General features: G+C 40.3%; 1 protein-coding gene across 1 annotated transcript in view; it reads left to right on the forward strand.

Moving 5' to 3' along the window:
• The window catches only part of LOC124721273 (ubiquitin carboxyl-terminal hydrolase 15-like), a 149,704-nt gene that overhangs the window by 89,850 nt on the left and 36,032 nt on the right, over positions 1–23,822 (forward strand). The window contains exons 11-12 of the mRNA XM_047246155.1: positions 8,226–8,473; positions 23,470–23,637. Coding sequence (XP_047102111.1) covers positions 8,226–8,473; positions 23,470–23,637 — 416 coding nt within the window. The remainder of the gene's footprint in view (positions 1–8,225; positions 8,474–23,469; positions 23,638–23,822) is intronic.

Consider the following 23,822-nt stretch of genomic DNA (forward strand, 5'->3'; position numbering starts at 1 on the left):
GTGGTCTGATCCCTCATGGGTATCTAACAGTGAACTCAATTGTCCTTTGCTTACTATAGAAAAAGTGCCAGGCTGGAAGTGCAAGTATCCTTGGTGTCAGTCATTAAACTTGATGGTGAATAGCTGTGTAAATATTTCTTACAGGTTTTTGGCCTGTGCATTGAGGTTTGCTAATAACACTAGGTTGCAACAAGCATACAGGATAACTGTACCACTTACCCCACAAGAATGTCAAAACACTATCAAAAGGGCCTTTGGCACTGGTCAACATAGTGAGTACGGTAGTGTGTTCACTTTGTTAAAGGCCAATTCTTGTCTTCCTTTTTATTTATTGATGCAGATGGTATTTTTTGAGTGGGAGGGAAGTTAATGAATGCTGAGGTATTGTATAATGAGGAACATCAAATTATACCAGCAAAGCATCATTTGATAAAAATCCTCATAATGTATGAACATGAATATCTGTTGCATGCTGGGTCACTACTTTTGCTGTCTATGATATGTAGGAGGTTTTGGATTTCTAACGATCATAACACAGTCAAGGGAATTATTGGGCAGTGTTCAGAATGCATTAGATTTAAGTCACAGATTGCAGTTCAACTAATGGGTCATCTACAGTAAAATAATCTTGCCCTGTCCAGCACTATGGATTGCAATATGCAGGCCTCGTTACTGTGAAGCACGGAGGAAGTCAGAGTAAGTTTACTATTAAGGGCTATATTGAGTTTACTCATTTGCATGTCGTCCCATGCCATCCCTTGGTGTTGAGTGTTGTTGTTTCCCGGTCCTTGTGCATGTAGTGCTGGTGAAAGCTGCCAGTGGACAGATAAAGAAACCTATAGGAAAATTGTGTCCCTTGCCTAAACTGTGAAAGAATTTCATTTCAGTCTTCCCTATTGTCCACATTTCACACTCATACAGATATGTGCCCCGAACATAGCGTCTCATGATTACTTTCTCGTCTCAGGATTGATATTTTTAGATGTTAGTAGCTGTTTATTTTTATATGAAGCACCTGTGCTTTCCTTGCTGCAATGTCTTTGTTAGCTCTTCCTTCATTATCCATTCTACTTTAAAAATTGCAAAATTTATCCACCTCTTCATGAGTCTCTTGCCAAAGTTTACTACCTAACCATCCAATGTGTTCACTTCCTGTGAATATCATCACTGTAGCCTTCTTTTGTTTATGCAGCGGTAGCTCATGCAAAATTTTGTCAGTGTGATACAATATTACAAAAACAATCAGATTGTTTCACTATGTCACCATGATTCGTGCAATTTAACATTGTTGCGATATTAGCGTCACCTAATGCACTAAGTTCAAGTATGTTCTTTATATGTTCATGATTTATGCTATGTTTTTTGTTAATGCATTAATATGTCTTAGATCGTTCACTTTCCTGTACTCCATACATCACTGTTCCTGAATAAAAAACACGGAAAGCAAAAAAGTGCATTGCGAACATTCCTCCTGCAAGTCCAACTCCTGTCGTACACTTCCATATTAAATTTCCTCATATACTTGTTTTGTTTCGCCACTTACTTACAAAGGTAGTAATTGTAAATAAATTTAATACAGTGAGTTTACATATATAAATTGAACTGTTCAAATGTTTTATAATTAATTGTTTAACATTGCAAGAAAGGGGGCAAAAATGATGTAGTAGGGGGGTCGAACCTGAGCTGATGAATGCCAATCAGTGCTCTTGACAACTGCACCATGACATCAGTAAATCCAGAGCGGCTTAAAGAATCTCTCATACTCTATTCATAAATACTTAGTGAGCATTTGATCTTACCCTATGAACCATTCAGGCAAAATATTGTAAGAACTTGAAAGGGCCATCTACGTTCTCATATTTGCACAGTTCGGGCAAAATCGGTGAACCCCATCCCGTACCTTCCCCTTTTTAAATTTAAGTTTGGAGTAGGTCTAACGATCTCTTTAACTCTGACTTTCTCCTTCCTGGAAAAGATCCCCTTTAGCAGATCATGTACAGAATTCGCCATGTTGCTCACACAATACTTTACGTCACCCACCTCTGAGTTGACTTTGTGCAGATGACAATCATTTCAACATTTGACCCTGGTTTATACCATATTTACCCCAGTAGAAGACAAAGAAGACAACCCTGAATATAAGCTGCCAATTTTTTTTTTAAACAGAGGCTCCTAGAAAAAAAATTATTTTTTAACAGTCTGACTAATCAGAATTACAAACTTTTTTTGATGTAAGATTTAATTAATTTTTATATTATTTGCATTTTTTTTTTTTGTTTACTTAGCCAGTCATCTGTGGTATCACTATTTTTAATCATCATCATCCTAACAGGACAGGTGCAAAACTTATAGACCACTATCTTCGTTTTCACAAATATATGATTTCTGGAATTTTAGCTACTGTGGGACCTGACATCACAGTGGATTGCACTTCTATACTGACATGTGAATGTTATAGTGTCTCTTACTTCCAAGCAGATTGTCTGCCCCAATGTAGACTTTCAGCATCTCCTGCAGAAATGTATGCTATTGTGGAAAATTTGTCAAATTTTAAAGTCAGTTTGATTCTGAGTACAAATGGATTCAGGCAAAGTGCAATTCAAACATGGTACATGTTCATAAAAAGCCAAAATACCCAATATACAGTCTCATGGTTTGCTAAGCGACAAAATTTGCTGTCTGCTCAATACTCCCCTCCCCCCACACTCATCGCAGTTCTCAGATAAGCTGGTGTCACTGTTCCTCCGCATTCTGTAATGCTGTACTTGAGCAACAGTGGCACGTGGATGGCGATATATTTTAGGCTGCAGGTCTTACGTAACAACAGTAACTAATACACAAATAAAAGTTCGCACTTATGGTTCAGTCCAATCCTCAAACTTTCACTTGTCCCACCATCTAGTGACATCTGTTGGTACTATCTCCACAACAGGCCTTTCTGCTGTAATTTATTCTTGCGATAACAGTTGCAGTCAATTTAATGTGATGTATTTTCATTTGTTAGACATTTAATTCTGGATTAATTTTCTTGCTCATTTCATCAGATTGTCATAATCTTGTTCTAAAGCTTGCAACATTTTTCGCCAATATTCTAATATGTGACCAGTGACCGAATTTGTCATTTGCGGTCCACTTGGAAAATCATTACAGTTTCTCATAACTCTGCAAAATACTGACTTCGGTTCAGGAACAACTAATGGTTTTTGAAGTACAAGATTTTCATCTTTGAATGTTACATTTAATTAAATAGCAGAATAAACGTATGTATATGGTATCCATACATGAATGAGAACTTTTATTATAAACCTGTTCAAATACTCCTGTGCTTCATAAAATTATCAGTTTTTAAGCAGAGTATTAGATTGTAGTAGTGGCTAGTTCACAGTTTCTCATGAATCTCTTGCACCAGCACCACAAGTCAAATGTCACATGATTGTTCGAGCAAGGTCAGTGCTGTATAAAGCACTTCAGCATATCAGGAAGTCTCAAGTCTATTCAAAAGCATGTCTCATTTGCGGAGCTTTACCCTTCAGGATTATTCAAAATAAATTTGTACGAAACCTAGATAGCCAAAGCTTCATCTGCAAATGTAAAACAACCCCTATAATAGTAACAATGTAAGGAGATTGACCTCAGCAGCAATAGCTTAATCAGTGAATATAAGACAATCCTGTATTTTTTTGAGTGAAAAATTTGGGAAAATACTTCATCTTATAGTCGACAATATTGTGAAAAAGAAAGTTGCCACTCACCATATAGTGGAGGTGCTGAGTCACAGATAGGCACAACAAAAAAGGCTGTCACAAGTATAGCCTTCGGCCAGTGAGGCTTTTGTCAAAAATTAGAAGACGCGCGCGCACACACTCGCGCGCGCGCGCGCGCGCACACACACACACACACACACACACACACACACACACACACACACACACACACTCGCGCGCGCGCGCGCCCACACACACACACACACACACACACACACACACACACACTCGCGCGCGCGCGCACACACACTCGCGCGCGCGCGCACACACACTCGCGCGCGCGCGCACACACACTCGCGCGCGCGCGCACACACACTCGCGCGCGCGCGCACACACACTCGCGCGCGCGCGCGCACACACACTCGCGCGCGCGCGCGCACACACACTCGCGCGCGCGCGCGCACACACACTCGCGCGCGCGCGCACATACACACACACTCGCGCGCGCGCGCACATACACACACACTCGCGCGCGCGCGCGCACATACACACACACTCGCGCGCGCGCGCGCGCGCGCGCTCACATACACACACACTCTCGCGCGCGCGCGCGCGCGCGCTCACATACACACACACTCTCGCGCGCGCGCGCGCGCGCTCACATACACACACACACTCGCGCGCGCGCGCGCGCTCACACACACACACACACACACACACACACACACACACACACACACACACACACACACTCGCGCGCGCGCGCGCGCTCACACACACACACACACACACACACACACACACACACACACACACACACACACACTCGCGCGCGCGCCCGCACACACACACACACACACACACACACACACACACACACACACACACACACACACACACACGCGCGCGCGCGCGCGTGCGCCTACACACACACACACACACACACACACACACACACACACACACACACACACACACACGCGCGCGCGCGCGTGCGCCTACACACACACACACACACACACACACACACACACACACACACAAGCGCGCGTGCGCGCCCACACACACACACACACACGCGTGCGCTCTCTCTCTCACACACACACACACACACACACACACACACACACACACACACACACACTCACTCACGCACACGCGCGCGCTCACACACACACACACGACTGCAGTCTCAGGCAACTGAGGGCAGCCGGCCGAAGTGGCCGTGCGGTTAAAGGCGCTGCAGTCTGGAACCGCAAGACCGCTACGGTCGCAGGTTCGAATCCTGCTTCGGGCATGGATGTTTGTGATGTCCTTAGGTTAGTTAGGTTTAACTAGTTCTAAGTTCTAGGGGACTAATGACCTCAGCAGTTGAGTCCCATAGTGCTCAGAGCCAAGTGAGGGCAGCGCATTACAAAACATGTTTTTGTCCATTTTATTTGCATACCAGCATGCATTAAACGAGAAATGGCATTTGGCTTGCATTTGAAGGTAAGTGACATAATTTTAGTGTGATGATTTAGTGTACTGTTGCACATCAGCACATGATTGCCAGCCACTACTGTGTTTATGTGCATATTATAACCACCAGTTAGTAAATACTCCATTTCATTAAGAAGCAAACTTGATTCCTCTTCAGTTGCAGCACCTATTGCCATGTTATCGGCAAACTTTATCTTGCTTGTTTTTGCCATGGTAAGCTACTCCCACAAGACAGTCTATTATTTCCATAATTGCTTCTTCTATGTACAAATTTATATGGTGACACTGAGCAACCTTGCCCTATACCTTTATAGGTTCTGTTATTATTTATCATTTTTTCAGCACTGACTACCCCAGTCTGCTTCACATGAAGAGAGTTAATTGCCCTTCTCCCTCTGTAATTGACACCACATTACCTAAGAACAGAAAACATTTTATTCCATATTATCAAAATCATTTTCCAAAACTGCAAATGCAACATATATTTCCTTGCCACAATCTTTCAGTTTTCGCTTCCATTCTTTGTTGAAGTACTCTCACAAATATTTTTGACACGTGTGGTACAATACATATTGTGTGGCAGTTTTGAGGTCTGTGTACTGTTGCTTTCTTCAGAATACAGTGACTACATTCTTTTCAAAAATTCCAGTTCTGCCCATTGATCTGGCTTCAGTGAAGTTTAAGTCCCAGGAATCCTTGAATTCTACCCTGCCCTTGCTTCCAGGTGTGCTTGAGACAACGCAAAATCAATGTTAATCAACATCAGACTGCTCAGTTTTGATCCCAGCATTTCAGTGCCTAGCACTGTCTGCAACGTGCACAAAACTCCCTCACAGTGGCCTTTTTGACTCCTCTCTGTATGGCCAATTTTGTCCTCTCACAAGAATCAATTTTGGGAATAGGCAGATGGTAACAGGCAGCCAACAGTTGGACTTACCTGGTTGTGGTTTACATGTGCGGAACAGCAGTGATGTCACGGATACTGGCAGATGGCACTGCAATATTGAAGCTTTGACAGGAGCAGCAGATGACATCACAGAAGATGGTAGCCAACACCGTCTGCTTCTGGCGAAGTTTTGGCTGGAGCAAATGTCCTCACAAACATGACGATTGGCACCATCTGTGTTTGTGTTCCTCATGTTTGGAGTTCAACAAGACACATTAACCATCAGCAAACACATGTCTCTGAACACAGAGGAAGGTGAAAACATGTATGCAGTTTGCTTGTGGGCCTCTGGTCCTGCTTTAGTATGTTTACCATACAGGAGGACTGACTATCCTCCCCTTCTACAAACTCAAATGAATTACAAAAACATAACCTTTGATATCAAAATATGTGTATTCTCATAATACCTTACAAAGTGCACAAGGCGTGCTTTTCCGTTCAAGACATGTCCATTCGCTACGGTGTCCCACATTTACCTGATGCCCTGGACAGAGGACCGGATGCACTAGGAAGTGCACCCACCGCAATTACAGCATTTCCCAACAGGAAGTGGATTAGACTGGACAGGAGGACCTGTCCAGTTTGCAAGATTAGACACTACATGCAACTAGGAGTGTCAAAAGTGAGGTACAGAACTCACCTATGAACTTGTACCATATTAGGAACTAAAATAGTGCCGCTGGAACATGTTAATTTTCATAGGGATAGACCAATCATTATTCCAACAATTATAGGTGGTATAGTGATAGTTGAACTTTGATAATATTTCAAAGCAATTTTCACTGTCTCCAGCAAAAACAGAATGCCATTTTTCGACAGCTAGGAGAGGAGGGAACTTATTGTTGCATGATAAGAAATCAACACATTCAGTACAGAAGACAACTTACAGATTTGTCATTATGAAAAAGAAGCGTTTTTGAGTAGACTTACTTTTTAAAATTTCACAGTTGGAGATCAGGTAGCTGAGTGAAAATTATGTGCATCACTAAGAGGAAACACAGTTCACTTTCAGCTTGTTAAGGTGTATTTAGTGTAGGTATGTTTCTACCATTAATTTATCTTTGGCATTAGAACTTCAAGTAAAAAGTCCTGAAATGTATCTCTGTGGAAACTTATTACTTGTGTGCTTTTGAAGTGGGACTGTAGGTTGCAGTGACAAGAAATAATTATACGGACCTGAAGGACAAATTATCTATTCAATACTTCTTTTAATTGCTGTTATTCTCTCAATGAAATGTAATTAAATTAAATAACCTGAAATAACATATAGATGTATTCAACTTGTGTGTGAGGATGCCAGAAAAAACAGTGCTTTCATGGATTAAGAATGAATTACGACTAGTCTTTGAATAAGCTAGGTATATCTCTGAGCTGAGCTCTGCTTATTGTCGTTGTGGAGCCCAGGGAGATGTCGCAGACTGCCAGTCATGAATTGTCAGTTAGTGCATATGGAAATGGGAGGTAATGTCACCTCGTACTATGTATAATATAAATTGTGCATCCTGTCCAGAAGTTATGTTAAAAGTGTGTACTTCCGGGAAGTGAAATAATAAGTGAGTTACACAAAAGAAAAATGCATATCAGAAATTATTTCAAGTTGTGTCCCAAAAGAACCTTACAGAAACGGAATTCCACAATAAAGAAATGAAATCCTTAGAACTGCACCACGACCGAACTTCTACACAGGATCCGACGAGCAATTCATATGTCACCACCTCTTAGACAAAATTAGAGATACAAAATTCTGTTATAGCTGATTCTGTCATTTGTATAATTAAATAACATCTTTTTTTAAATAATATAATTACATTTTTCATTAGCTTCTGCTACACTTTCCTAATTCACATTTGTGTTTTCCAAGTCGCTGCTTTACACTCGTAGCTTTTGGTGGATATATTGTGGATACGGTACCAATATTTTTATCATAGTGTTCTTTTACCTTTGCTGTTTTTTTAATAATAATAAGTAGTATTGTATTTTTATTGATGCAAGAAATATAATATTTGATTATGTTATTCTGTATATTTTGATGTACTGTAGATAATAAAATATTTTACTCATACTCAAAAATATTTAAATCTGTTACATTGCAGATACGAAGTACCAGATAGGAACAATTCCAATTCGATAATGATTCCAGTCTGTATGTGGGAATATAACCCAAATCAAACATTTAATTTTAGTCAGCTATTTGGAATTCCTATAATTGTGACATTACCAAAGGATCAAATTTCTCATGCTGTGTTATATGATGCCATAATTGAGAAGTTAACTCCTTTCTTGGTATCACAAAATGATAACAGGCTTCATAGGCTCAGTGTTGACGAGGAGTCAAATTCAGGTAAGTATTGATCATTTCAAACATAATTTAGTAGAAAAATATTTGTTGCAAATTAGGCTGATATTTATTTAGCTCAGTATGATGAATGATTGAGTATTTTCTTTCTGAAGGGTGTATGAAAACTAAATGTTTCTCTTCTCACCACACACCTATTGTTGCTATTACTGCCGCCTCATTGATGTGTTGTTCGAGAGCTCTCCATCGTACTTTGTTTACGAGGAGACTTCAAAAAGTTACCTACACATAATTATGGCAGGCTAAGTAACTTTTATTGAATGCTGCACTACACCTCAAAGTGAACGTATACATGACTCTATTTTTTTACGTAGTCATCAAGTTTCTGTAAAAATTGTTCTGAATGTTCTACAAATCATTCATTTCGTCTCCTTGGTCAGGGAACCACCATAGGAAATCCCACCCCCCTCCCCCGAGGGTCTTTGTTCAGGATGACACACAACTTTCTGAAGTCCATACCATCAAACTTAAAAGCTAAACTAAACTCCTTCCGAACCGGTCTTGAAAGACCCCTATGGTACTTACCAACCACCTTGTCATCCTCAGCCTATAGGCACCACTGGATGCCTGGTCCTCAATCAAGTAGCTCCTCAGTTTGCCCCACAAAGAGTGAGTGCACCCCGCTTTGAACAGCAGTCGGCAGACTGGACGGTTACACATCAAAGTGCAAGCTAAGCACAACAGTACTCAACTTCGGTGATCTGACAGGAACCGGTGTTAACAGTGCAAGGTCATTGGCACAGTCAAACTTACATTTCCATAATCACTTAGGGGATGAAAACAGGCCCTTTCCCTTTGAAAAATTAAGCTCCTGGCAAGAAGAGAGCAGCAGAGGTTTATATTAGCACCTAATTGAAGAAAATAACCACCTATACTTTGTTGACTGTGATCTGCGGGACATGACTAACATTGATGCGGGAATGCCACAATTTAATTTGTGAAAGATATAGAAAAGTTTCTTGGGCTGATTAATGGCAGCACATATTGGTAGATGTGTGTTAAAAGCCAAATAAGGCTGTATACCATTTTATATGTGGAATCATTTCATGTTGATGGTGGTATCTGTATATCCCTGGTGGTATATTTGCCACGATTCCATACAGGCAGAAGTTTATGAAATCTGATGGCAATTCATATACAAATATTTATTCACATACAGTATAACATAGGTAGATGCACATTCATTAAGGCAATAAACCATGCATCACTTTCTAATTGTTTAATGGGGCACTGTGTGTGTGTGTGGGGGGGGGGGGAGGGGGGGTTAGGGGTTTGTTAGTTACTGAGAGCTCAAATTTTAGGTGTTAAAAGTTGTGGCTTAAATTGGCACCAGTGACTCCTGTTGCTTTGCTTTTGAGGTCATCCTCTGTGCCTACAGGCAGCTGGTGCAATAGACTATTTTCCTATGTTAAAAATATTGTTCGGATTGAGCATAGCATTTAAATAGCATTTATGGTCAATATTCTCACAAAATATCTGTTATTTTTATGTAATTAAAGCTTAAAAAGTCATTAAATATCAAGACTTGGCCATGTGATCGAAAACAGTCCGTTATTGGCTGGTACTCTGATGATGCCATAGGCTAGGAATAAGACAGTCATACATGTGTCTTAGGAGCCTTAGCCAAAGTTACCAGGTTTTTATGCACTTTTACTTCAAACAGTTTAGTGATTTGATGATGGAAAATGCGATTACACCTTTTAAGTAACAATGGGAAGGAATTTTGTGAACACTGATAGTGGAGGCCTTGCGAAAGTTGATGCGTTTATGCTCCCAGCGGTGATATGTGCAATGACAGACACTTTTTGCTGCTCTCTGCAGTGCCATTAAACTCGCTCAAAACTAAGGAATTCTACAATTTTCGCAAATGGGTCCATATATTTTAACTAGATTGTTGATTATCAGTCATGATCTATGACCCACAGGATAACAGAATTATCCTTGGCAAAACTTAGTGCCGATTTCCTTTGTAGAAAGCACTCATCAGAGGTACTGCATCTGGCAGGCATTGCGTGGCGCAACAGATAGTGCATTCAGCTGCTGTTTAAGAGTTTACATGTTCGAATCCTGGAAGGGTCATATATTTTTAAAAGTTTTGCATAAACTACAAAAATAGTGTTAGCAAGAACTTGATTGCAGCCATTGTTTCGATTTGTACAGTTGCGCAATCAAAAAGTTACCCCAGTCTTGGCAGACTGTTGTAAATAGTGAATGAGAATATATTATTGATGTATATAAACTCTATTGTGTGTGTCTGGTGTTTTTATTAAACTTACAAAAAAATACTATGATCTTATGCACCGATCCACTACATATCTACTCCAGAAGCCACTCCCTCCCTGGGAACACCGCCTTATCCTAGGTACCTTCAGTGCTCGACGGTAGGATATGCGTACGTCAGTGACACTGAGGACTATGCCAGCAGTAGCCTATTACTGGCAAGGCCACCCAAACTGGACAGGCATCAGGTGAGGGCCCTGATGAGGAGTGACCCACAACTTACGGAATGGAGGGCTGTTTTTTCCCATGGAGCTCTGCCAGCAGTGGTTGGGTACTGGTGTGATGGCCCAGAATTTCTTGAGCTAAGGGCTGGCCAATGCTATCATACTACTACTACTACTACTACTACTACTACTACTTCTTCAGCTGCTGCTGCTGCTGCCATAAATTTTGCACATGCTTCAGGGACCATCGTTAGACACAGCGATGGAGCATTGTGTGTTTCAGAGATTGAGGGCCTAGGCTTTGCAGCCTGGACTGCGAGAAAGATGCACACCTCTATTAACAAAAACCTTCAACCTCAATGTGTGCTTTGTGCTGATAAAGTGAATGGCTGCTGAAGTAAAATGATCTCAAGTGAGCAAGCTCTGGGGCAACTGCCCCCTCCTCTCAACCCCCTCCCAGTTGCATAAGGCTTGCTCAAGCATGCAGGTATCTGCCTGAGTCGATATTTGTTTCTCTAATGGCTTGTGGGAGCCCTATGGAAGAGACTCTGTTCACATGTGCTCCTGAAGTGACGGGTGTACTGTCAGCTAGTATCTGCACCCACTGAACAAAAGAAAGTTTGGTTGGTTTGTCAGCCCGATTAGTAGTCCGAGAATTACAGTAACGCCGTGCTAGTCAGCCATAACACTTTTTTATCATAAAAAAGAGAGCATAGGGAGCCTTTGAGAAGTCCTTTCTATATTCACAAAGTTTATTGCTGGGGTCTGGAAGAAGTATTAAATGACTGTAACAAAACATTCGTAGTTGAAACTGCCACGTCACACTAAGTATGTATCTAAGCTTCTGGGATACAAGGTGTTCCCTGATCACCCTGTTGTGGCTGAGGTGCATAACACCTTTAACTTCTGTAAAGGCATTGTTACCTACTCCGTTGTAATAAAGCTGGACCCTGAGTAGTTATGTGAAGAATGGAAAAATGTGGGTGTCATGGAAGTTCAGAACTATATGAGGAGAGTCAATGGCACATTGGGACCAACTGCTTCTTTTATTGTAATCTTCAGCATTCCAGAATTACATTCATACATATTCTAAAGGCTAATGTCTTGTCGATGTAACCACTCTCTTCTGTCATTGGCTGTTCATGTTAGTAACTGTTACATCCTGCCCTCTTCTTGATGCCTTCCAGATACTTCATTCTAGGCTATCCTTGTCCTTTCTTTCCCAGCACTTTCCTTTCAGAATATTAATGATGAAGGTGCTGCGTCTGATGACATGTCCAATAAATTTTATTTTTCTGTTTTCTATATTTCCTTTAACATTTGGGGCCCCGAGCCATAGCGCATGAAGCTCTACCACAAGGCCTAGCTGTTTTTAGCGTATTTTAATTTACTACAACTCTTAAATGGTGTTTGTTATAGTAATGACATTACCCTTATTGAAGAGCCTGAACTTTTCTAGTTTGAAGCTATGTATAATACTTCGTTCTTTTAATTAATATATGCTTTCATGAAACTTTCAATTATAGCATTGTTTTTGAAAAGAGGAAAAATTGGTCATGGATATATGCACTTCATTCTCAGAAGGAAAACTACATTATTTTAAACAAGAATTTCAATAATTATTTATACTGCTTGTTTTATATACAGTAACCTCCTTAGTCTTTATTTTAAGATGCAGTTTTGGTCTTTGTATGATAAATCTTGAAACAGGGTAGTTTGCACAATACTAATGTGCATTCACTACCCTGGTAGCTTGTGTCTTTGCGCCACACTTTCCCAGTAAGCTTTTTGCCTCCCAGAGAACACATTACACATTGTTTTTGCTTCTGTTTCTTGGCTATTTCTGCCTCGATCTTTTACAGAAAATGGTTTGAGATCTCTGGTGTCTGCAAGACCTGCAAAGGTAGTTGTCATAAACTGTGATGTTGTGAGGCATTTTCCGGTTACCTTGTTGTACAATATACTTGAATTTGTCATGACCATAGGTATTATGTGGAATGACAACTTTCTCCACCACTTCACAGTTTGATGCTCAAAAGCCCTGTATGATAGTCATTGGTCTGATAAGTCAACACCCAACTTGTTTTTATTATAGTCCACCACACAGGCTGGTTTTGACTTCTCTCTGTCTCTCTTATCAATAAACATCACAATCTCAGCAGTGTGCACATTTCTTTTGTCCTTCCAACAGAATGCCAAGATATTTCCTTTACGCCTAAAAATTAGTTCACCTAGCTGAAGTTTCGGATGTTTTATAGCAGAATCCCTGTCTAGATTTTCTTGTAGTTCCCACAAGAGCAGTTTTTGCAGCTTCCAGTTCTGATGGAAGGACTGGACTGGTGTAGAATTTGTCCGTAAACAAAGTGTAACCTTATCCTGACAGGTTCCCAAGCAATGTCTTTACGAGTGTTACTGTGTCAGACCTCTCACCTGCATAAACAGAAAAATTCCAGACATAACCTCTCTCTGACAACATGTACAGTTTTATACCATATTTATTTGGCTTCTGTGGCATGTACTGCTGGAAATACACATGGCCACGAAATATGCACATGCAATGTAATGTTTTGAGAGTGTGTATATGCTCGCTGGAAATTAGCAGACACAATATCCAGGAGGGGTCTCACCTTGTGCAGTGGGTCATAGCCAGCTTCTCCTTTTTTCGTAGCAACTGGATTGTCACTGATGTGAAAGTTTCTCTAAATAGAAAGAAACCTGTCATGGCTCAGGATGTTTGGACAGAAATTAGATGACACAACAGGATTCTTGGACCAGTGCTCTTATATATGGGGTCTCACACGTATACACATATGGACTACAATTGCTAGAAACTTTCTTATTTCTATGAGAGTAACTCCTTTCTACTTTGATACCGAGCTGGTTGGGGAAAGGGAATTTGTGCTTTATAATTTCCTTATGCTTTGTTGTGCATAGCGATTAGTTTGCTGCTTTATATGATTTGCCATACTTTCTATAAGTTAACACAAAAAGAAGTCTAGAGGTGTGCTGTTCTGGTCCAAACTGGTAAGGTTGCACTTTCCAGAGTGTCCTGAGAATGGATAGATATTTGGCACATGATCAGTAGTCGTCCAGCCTTCCTCAGAATTGGTACGGCGCAAGTTCTCACACTCACCCTTGGCCGCCCACGCGCTTAAAGTGTGGTATCAGGAGGAACAATGGCAATACATGCTTCTGAAGAACTTTGACGTTCGCTCTCCTCGTCTGAATCTACCATAAAACTAGTATTTGCAAATAAGATCACTTACTACAGTAGTTACGCATTGAAAGCTCTTTCAATTGAAATCTGAATAAAAATAATGTGTGTTCTGTTATCTTCATTCCTTACCAGAAGACTTAGAATCTTCTTCTTGAATATAGTCCATGTCATCATCAGAATCAAGCAAATCATCATCCTCCGAAAAATCAGCATCAGTTTCTTCAAACTCACGCGCTAACTCACAAGCGACTTCATCATCCGTCAAACCACACTTCCCCATGACAACACAGCTGAGCCCGCACGCGGCAGAATATTCCCTCTCGCAAAGCCTCACAAAAAAAAAAGAGTGGTTCTCCCTTGTCCAGCATACCCGCACCATCTAGCGTCAAATACTTCAACTATAGCCTCTGCTGTGCCTCCCAGACCATTGGGGGCCCTACGAACATGTAAACGAAGGAAGGGGAAGATCGAGCATACGTGCCCGTAAAATCACGGGCATCAGATTTTCAGGCTGGTCAGGTGCACCCATATTTTTACGGGCGTTGGCTTCTAAGTGTTAACAATCTTCTCTTTTTGTTCACCCCCTTAAGCCTTCCACCCTGGTTTTTCTTTCCGTCAGCCTATTCTTGTCATTTTCTGTTATATTCACATTTCAGCAGCTTCAAGTCGATTCCTTTCCAGTTTATGCAGAGTCCCAACTTCCACTTCTCTGAGTGTACTCCATGCAAATGATTTTACAAAGGCTTTTCTGACATCTATGTTCATATGTTTGCTGGTTAAAATGTTTTCTTAGTCATAAAGGCCTGCTTTGCCAATACTATTCACTTCCATTAAGCATCTGTTGTCCTCTTTGATTTTACTACTGAGATAATGAAATTGTTTCACGTGCTCAATTCTGAATTCATCGATTGTATATTGTTTTTAATTTCTCCCATACTTTTCCAAACTACCATTACTTTTGTTTCCAGTTTGCTCAGAGTCTGCAACTATCATAATGTCATCAGCAAATATAATACAATCCTTTTAACATTGGCTTTTATTCCCTTTGTCTTCTCCTTCATGATCTGAATAGCTTCCTCAGTGAAGAAGTTAAATAACTATCTGGATTGGGGGACATCTTTGTGTAACTCTTTTTCTAATCTTGACCTCTTCCTCTATTTTATTGATGTTCATTTTTGTGCTTTGGTTCTCATCCAGATAATTAGTCATTCTTGTATCCTTCCAGTCAAGTCGTTTTTTTCCATACTTGTAAAGAGTAGCTGCCAGTTCACGTTGTCAAAAGCTTTTTCTAAGGCAGTGAAGGTAAGGTAAGTTGTTCTACATATCTAGCCTTCTCTCCAATAGCACTCTCAAGGCCAAAATTGCTTCACTTGTTCTCTAAATCCAAACTGATCCTCTCCAATATACTTATCTACTTTTCCTTTTATCATGCTTTTAATTATATTAATGAGTATTTTGGAGGCATGTGATAGCATTGGCTGTGTTCAATAACTGGTGCAGTCAGTTGCCTTTCCTATTTGCGGTACGAATGGTCCTGCACTGTCTGAAGTCTTGTGGCATTATTCCTCTTTTGTAGTAGTCTTTTTGTTGCTCTGAATAAGTGGTCTTCTGTGTTGCTTACCTCATTTTTTTCAGCAATTCTGCAGGAATGTCATAAATACCAGTTGCTTTTCCTTCTCTGAGGCTTCAAAGGGCATGTTCAAACTAATGTCTCATGATTGGAGGACCCTGAACTTCTCTTTCTCACTCATTGATGTCTTCAGGTTACTTTCATTCTTAAAGCTCTTATCATCATACTGGTCTTCTATGTATTTGTTCCAATGAGCACATATCTCATCATTGTCTATCAGTAATATTCACTCTTTATTTTTTACTACTACTACTACTACTACTACTACTGATTTTGTTCTAGTTTTGTACTGAAGTGTTCTGCTTTTCTTATAAACTTGGTCCTGTGTTCCCTATTTCTGATGTTCTTCTATGTCTTTGGCAACACTTTTGGTCCATTTACCTTTTTCTCCTCTGCATTTGATTGTAATTTGACTTTTAATTCTTTTGTAGTCATCCACATTGATTTCCTTCTTAAGCTTGTTCCTTTCTTGAGTTAAATGTAGTATTTCTTCTGTCATCCAACGTTTTCTGGGTTTCACTTTTCTTGTTCTTAAAACCTCTTCTTCTTTCAGTCATTCTACTCTCCAGATCTTGGTGATAAAGCTCTTGGTTCTTTTAAATTTAAATGTTACACGTGGCTAATACAAGTGCATGGTCACTATCAATGTCTGGACCTGTGGCATGATTTGATCTGATTGCTTGACCTTTGCATCATTAGCATATAACCTAACTGAAATCATCTTTCGTGTGCTGCTTCCAGAATTACCTGAACATATAAACGCAGGCTGTATCTGTCTTAAGGTTTGACCATTGGTTCCCAACCCAAATCCATGCTTAAAACATCAAAAGATTTAGTCATACTGCTATCACATGTAATGGGAGAGCTACATGTGAAAATAGGCTCTTTTTATTTGTTAAAAATATGGTTTTTATTGTTGTTATTCTGAATGATTGTAACATTCAAATAGCATTTTCAGTCAATATTCTCACAAACATCTGTTATTTTTGTGCAATTAAAGCTTAAAAGCAATTAAATTTCAAGATTTGGTCATGTGATTGAAAATGCTCTGTTGTTATCTGAATCTTTGGTGACATAACAGGCTAGGAATAGGACAAAGCTATATGTGTCTTATAGGACTGTTAGCCAAAGTTACTAGTGTTTTCCATACTTTTTTTTGCAAACATTTGAGTTATTTGGTGATGGAAAACACATTTACAACTTCTGTGTAACAACGGAAAGGAATTTTGTGAATGCCAATTGTGGAAACCTTCCAAAAACTCTGACGCACTTATGGTCTCCAACCAATATTTTTATGTTCAGGGAATAAGAAATGTGAAAACTGCATTGCGTGGTGACTGGGACAGGAGGACTGTGACACAGCAATAAGTCACTGAATTGAAACTTCCTGGCAGATTAAAACTGTGTGCCGGACCGAGACTCGAACTCGGGACCTTTGCCTTTCGCGGGCAAGTGCTCTAACGACTGAGCTACCCAAGCACGACTCACGCCGCGTCCTCAAAGCTTTAATTCCACCAGTACCTCATATCAGCGCACACTCCGCTGTAGAGTGAAAATTTCATTCTATAAACAACCCCAAGGCTGTGCTAAACCATGTCTCCACAATATCCTTTCTTTCAGGAGTGCTAGTTCTGCAAGGTTCGCAGGAGAGCTTCTGTAAAGTTTGGAAGGTAGGAGACGAGGTACTGGCAGAAGTAAAGCTGTGAGGACGGGGCGTGAGTCGTGCTTGGGTAGCTCAGTTGGTAGAGCACTTGCCCGCGAAAGGCAAAGGTCCCGAGTTCGAGTCTTGGTCCGGCACACAGTTTTAATCTGCCAGGAAGTTTCATATCAACGCACACTCCTCTGTAGAGTGAAAATTTCATTCTAGTCACTGAATTGTCTTGCAGCTGAGGGACTCAGGAACTGAATTATTTGCTCGGACCATGCTGGAAAGGTTTTCTAGGGCAGCTTGTGGAAGCTTGCAGAATAAAACACAGTGGAAAATTTTTCATTCAGAAGATAATTCTGATTGTTAATTGCTGTCATTATTGCCAGAACCAATACTGTTCTCCAGGTGCCCTTTTTCTCAATTTTAAAATTTTCAGTCAGTGTAATAACACATGGAAAACTGCAGAGCACCATTGTATTTTCATTCAACATCTTTACATATTGCAGTTTTACTGTTCCTCCAGGTCATTAATTTAAACCACTGGAAAATTTTGTCTATAAAAATATGCAGTCAATGCAGCAGGACTTAAAGTATCTGTTGTTCTACTGTATGCGTAACTGTTACTGAAACACTATGATTTAAAAGTGCTTAAGCAAGACTAATTTTCATTTTATCATAATGCCCTGGTCTTACGATAATTCCTCATAGGTTCCAAGCAGTGCTCGATTTCTCTCTTTGTCAGAATCATACAGCTTTACAACAGGCTCAATAGAGACACTTGGAAGTGGAAAATTACTATCTTCAACAACTTGTTTGGAAAGAATCATGTGCTCTTAAGTTATTAAATGATTTCTCAGAATCTCCAGAATAAGAACTGCGTAATTTGTGATTCATCATAAATTCATTACGTGTAAAAGGAAGTTAATAAATGAAAATACATACTAGAGAGAGAGAGAGAGAGAGAGAGAGAGAGAGAGAGAGAGAGAGAATGAACGAACTGAAAGAGGATTGATCTTACGAATGTTGTGTTGAAAGTCCGGCATGTTACCTATTATACTGCATGTGACATTGTGTTCATATGGAGTGTTCACTTACATCAGAATGATCCTCACAAAAACAAACTCACATGACCACTATCTCATTTGGATCTTTGTGAGTAAGTTGGAACCACATTTTATACATCTTCTCATTCTTTGGAACACTCAAAATACAACTTTTTAGGAACCAATTGCAATCCATTTTTGAAATCACAAATTTCAAAACAAGAAATCGCTGTAAATGAGCTTTGTGACAAGAGGAGTAGCGTGCTAGCCAGTGATGTCACTGGCATCATGTAACTCAAATGGAACATTCTAGCAGGCTTTCAAATTATTTGAATTTCATTTCAGTTCTTTCTTTCTTTCTTTCTTTCTTTCTATCTTTCTTGTTTCATTTCCTTGAAATACTGAAAGTCATGAGGAAAACAGCATGTGATGAGCATAAAATTACATAATTATCATGTAAGATGATTTCCAGAAAACGGTCAAATACCTTATTTTGAAAGTTCAGTTCACAAATTGGGCAACTCTCGTACACTTTCTTCAAAATTTATAAGCTGCTTAGGGATTAGCCAGTATGGTCAAGGAAGTGAAAAGTTTATAATGAGAAATGGAAACTTCAGGAGTTGAAAGTTAAGAAAGACATACACTATGGTAAGCTAAAAAAGCTTTCAAAGCTATGCAACCTCCAGTGTTTGCTACTTCTTTTGCTTCGGCCCTTAAGAAGCCAGTTGCCAAATGTGATACCTCCACGCAAAGCAAGTTCAGAGATGCAAGTGTGAGTAGTTGCACTTGTCAGTGTACTTGTGGGGAGGAAAAGCTACAGCAGAATCCAAAATCATTCAGAAGCCATTGATGTTGGCCTTGGAACCTTAGCCACAAACTGCAGCACACTATGAGAAACTCACTAAACCATCGTCTCTGCCTGTGTAAGAAACTCCTATAAGTAAGAAAAAGTCATACAAAAAGTCATTCAAAGTGAAAGTGAACAGCAGCAAAACCTTTGGATTGGTGAGCACACTCCCTTTCTGATGATGGTTTTACTGTCAAGAATACTTTTATTCACATTGAGGAACTGGAGAGCTGAGCACCATCTAACGTTCCCCCTGACCTCTCAGGTAAATCACTGCTGCCTTGGAAGAAGGAAAAGGACAACCTTTGCTGATCAATGGTTCCCACAGTGCAGTAGAACTTAAATGGGTACCAATTGAATTTGGCAGAATTACAGCTCCCAGCTCAGGAGGGACCATTGTGCATCTGCTTCAAGAACCTCATTTTAAAGTCACTGACACGCCTACATTAGGGGGCTACTACACCTATAGGAAGAGTGATGTTACTGGAGACAGGGCTAACATTGAGGTGGCTGTTTTCATTGAAGACAGATGCCACTCCTCTCCTGTCCCTCTTACCACAGCTATACGAGCAGTTGCAGTGGGCAGATGAACCAACAGAATTGTCCATTTAGATAGTATCTGCCATATGAACTCTGGTCAGATAACACACTTTTCTACAACTACAAGGTCATCTGCAGTCATTGACATTCGTTTTTGCTTCCCAGCTGATGCAGTTCAGTGAGAAGTGGCCACGGATTTGCATTACATCAACAACTTTCCGATATGGATTCACATACTGACTCAGACAGTGGTTGACAGGATACCACGAAGACGGATGCTTCCACGTGCAAATTGATTGCGATGAAGTCAGTAGTCCTTCTTTGAACAACAGGAATGTACCTAGGAGATGATGAACCATACCACATGTGTGACCTAACAGGCTGTCATCAATTCCATTCACCCAGTGTAGCAACACCTGCATATGATGGCCTGTCCCATGCTTGAATGATGAATGTAATTCAGCAATCAGAGCCAGGTGTGTGGCTTTGCAGCAATTCAAACACCATGCAACAACAGAAAACCTTTGTGACTTCAGGTCTGTGAGAGCACAAGCAAGGCAAGAGGTAAAAGAACAGAAGAGGAACTCCTGAAAGGAATTCACGACTTCCATTGGTTGGTCCACTTTCACGGCATTAGTTTGGGACCCAATCAGGCAAATTTCAGGCAAGGGTACACCCCCCTATATGGCCTTGTAGAGACATGGAGTGTTGGTGGATGCATCTAAAGACATGGCTTAGGTTTCAGCTGAACACTTTTTTACCATCACTGTCATCTGGACAGACTCCTGGGTTTCAGATGTCCCATAGGACAGTGAAGATGAAGAGACTGCTTTTTTGTGTAATGAGATCTACAATGTTCCACTCTCCATGTGGGAATTTGAATTACCTCTGCTGCAGCCAGACACTGCTCAAGGACCCTATCAGATTCATTGTGTCATACTATGTGATCTGTGCCGTGCAGCCAAAGACAAGCTCCTATCTTGTTTAAATCACATCTGGTATGATTGACAGTACAGAGTCACTGGGAAGGAAGCAATATTAATTTCTGTATGGAAACTAGACAAGTATAATGCCAGTCCTAATAGTTACTGGAGTGTAGCCCTTACCAGTTGTGTGGGTAAGACTCTCAATCACATGGTCAGCCATCACCTCGTCTGTTTCCTCAAATGCCAGAGGCACCATGAAGGCATTTGGATATTGACTGGAGTCTGTCAGATCAGTCCACTGCAAAGTCTGTGTGTAGTGGCTGCTGAACACCACTCTAGATTTGACAGAACCTCTTGGCTCAACTGGCACTGAAAAACTCAGCATTGCCTCAGTCATTGGCATTTAGTGTGGCAGTCACCCTAACATTGAGCAGCTGTTCAACAATTGCTCCCATGTGACTAAGTCATTTGAGATATGTGCTACTGACTGTTTCATGAATCTGGATATGTCAGACCTCCGAATACACAGCTAAGTATGGGACAAATTGGTGCCTTGGTGTCTTCAGATGCCCAACAACTGTATTTTATTCAATTATTGAGTATGTACCACAGTTTTATTGTTGTTTATACAGATTGACAGCAGCAGAGGAATATCTGGGTTGTTAACTGTTTTCCCTGATAGCATTTTCAAAGTGCATCTTCTGGAACAATTTACAAATTATGATGCAGACTTATGCAGCATGATAATCACACTGGAGTGGATTCAAAGGCATCACAGTACAATGTTTCTCATCTGTTCAGACTTGCTTGGTGTGCTACAAGCTGTCCATCAAATGTACCCAGTAGACCACTTGATTCAGCTCATCTACGACTGTCTACAGTGGCTCCAATACCATGGCAAGGAGGTAATCTTTTGCTAGGTACCTGGGCACCCCAGGATACAGGGAAGTGACGTAGCTGAGAAAGCAGCCAAATTAAGATGTTGGGATGGTGGTGTATATCAATGTGCCATCCCCTTTCGTGCCATCACCTCATTATCTGAGAGACAAATTATGCATCAGCGGGAAACTGAATAGTTGGAGATGGTGGAAAACAAACAGCTGTTACTCAAATTGACCACACTGGCATGGCGGACTTCATGCCACCCTCACCAGTGGGAGGAAGTGCTGCTCACCAGACTGCACATTGGACATACCCCTTTAATACACAGTTTCCTCCTCCCACAAGAGGATCCACCACTCTGTGAAGTGTGTGTTGTGCCATTTTCAGTCCAGCATATTTTGGGTATCTGTGCAGTGCCCTGTATCAAAATAATAATAATAATAATAATAATAATAATAATAATAATTGTCGTCATCATCCTGAAGCCACTGTACATGCATACGGGTTGGTACTTTGTCCCATTGGTGGTAATTCCCTTTTATGTTCCACTCGCAAATGGAGTGAGGAGAAAAATTATTGCATGTATACTTCTTTGCAAGCTCGTAACTCCCTTATTTTATCCTTAGAGCCCTTACATATGTGAAAATGTTGGAGGGTATGGAATCATTCCCTAGTCTGTTGCAAATGCTGCATCTCTAAACTTCGTCATAGCTGTTTGCTAAAATATTGGATGAATTCAACCAAGGATTCCCATTTAATATGTAAAGCATTTCCATAATGCTGATTGAACTGGCCAGTAACTATCTAGCCCCAACTCTGTGAGCTGCTTCAGTGTATATTTGTAGTCTGATCTGGAGGGGTTGCCAAACACTCAAGTTGTGTGCAAGAATGGGTTTATCAAGCGTTCTGTACACTGTGTTCTTTGTAGGTGAGCTACATTTCCCTGAACTCTCCCATTATATTGTAGTCAGCCATTTGCTGCCCCTATGTGCTCATTCCATTTCACTTTGTGTTACAATGTTATGCCTGGATTTTTAATTGATGTGACTGTGGCAAACAGCACAAATTAATATTGTATTCGAACATTAAATAAATATTTCTCTTACATTGAGTTACACTTACCCACATTAAAGCAAGTTGCCACTCATTCTGCCAAATAGAAATTCTGTCAAAGTTATACTGTACTCTCTACAGTCACTCAGTGACACTTTTCCATACACAACAGTGTCATCAGCAAACTACTGTGTTGTAAATACAGCTCAGTTTATTTGTACAATGATCTTGCACCTGCATGTGTGGAAGCCTATCACTGTCATGGCTTTGTGGCAGCCAAGGACATTTCTTTCTATTAGTTACAGCACAAAGTCCCAGATTGCTACCTATGCTATCTGACAGATCATTTACATTATATATGTAGAGAACAGGAGCAAGACTGGCACACTTGCCTGGGGCATTCTTGACATTATCATTGTCTCTGATGAACACTCCCTGCAAGTAGAATGTACTAGGTTCTATAACTCAAAAAGTCTTCGAACCAGTGACGTATCTGAGAACCTATGCTGTCAAGATGCAAGCTACACCTGTGGCATAAGATACTCGTGATGCTGTTGCTGTATAATTGTTGTGAAAAGTTTGTTGGCAGACATAAGGTTTTAACAGGCATCATAGGTGTGTTTATATTTGGGCGGAACTTGTGCAAATGTATAACTATAATTGTTTGTAATATGAGATTTTTATAATAAATTGTTAAACCCAAGGTATTAGACTTTTCCTGTTGTAATAGTTACTGTGCTTTTATTTGTAGTATCAAATCAGCTGATAGAACATCAGAGTGAAGACACTGACAACATTAACCAACCTTGCAATGGTGATGCCACTGAAGATCAGCTATTCACTCTGTGTGTTGTCAATCCAGCAACTACATCTGTTGTGTTTAAAATACATGCGGATCTTGTTCCATTTGAATTACCAGGTTAGTTCCAGAAACTATATCATTTAGTACTACTAAAAATATTTTTTAATTAATTTAGTGTATGTTACAACACACAGTTTTCCTCCAGCAAAGAGTTCAGTACAGACAGGAAAATAAATGTCTGTGTAGGGGGACAAGTTTAAAATTAATAGTCAGCAGTAAGGTAAAGTAACATTTTGTAAAAG

This window comes from Schistocerca piceifrons, chromosome X (assembly GCF_021461385.2).
Source record: "Schistocerca piceifrons isolate TAMUIC-IGC-003096 chromosome X, iqSchPice1.1, whole genome shotgun sequence".
Lineage (NCBI taxonomy): Eukaryota > Metazoa > Arthropoda > Insecta > Orthoptera > Acrididae > Schistocerca > Schistocerca piceifrons.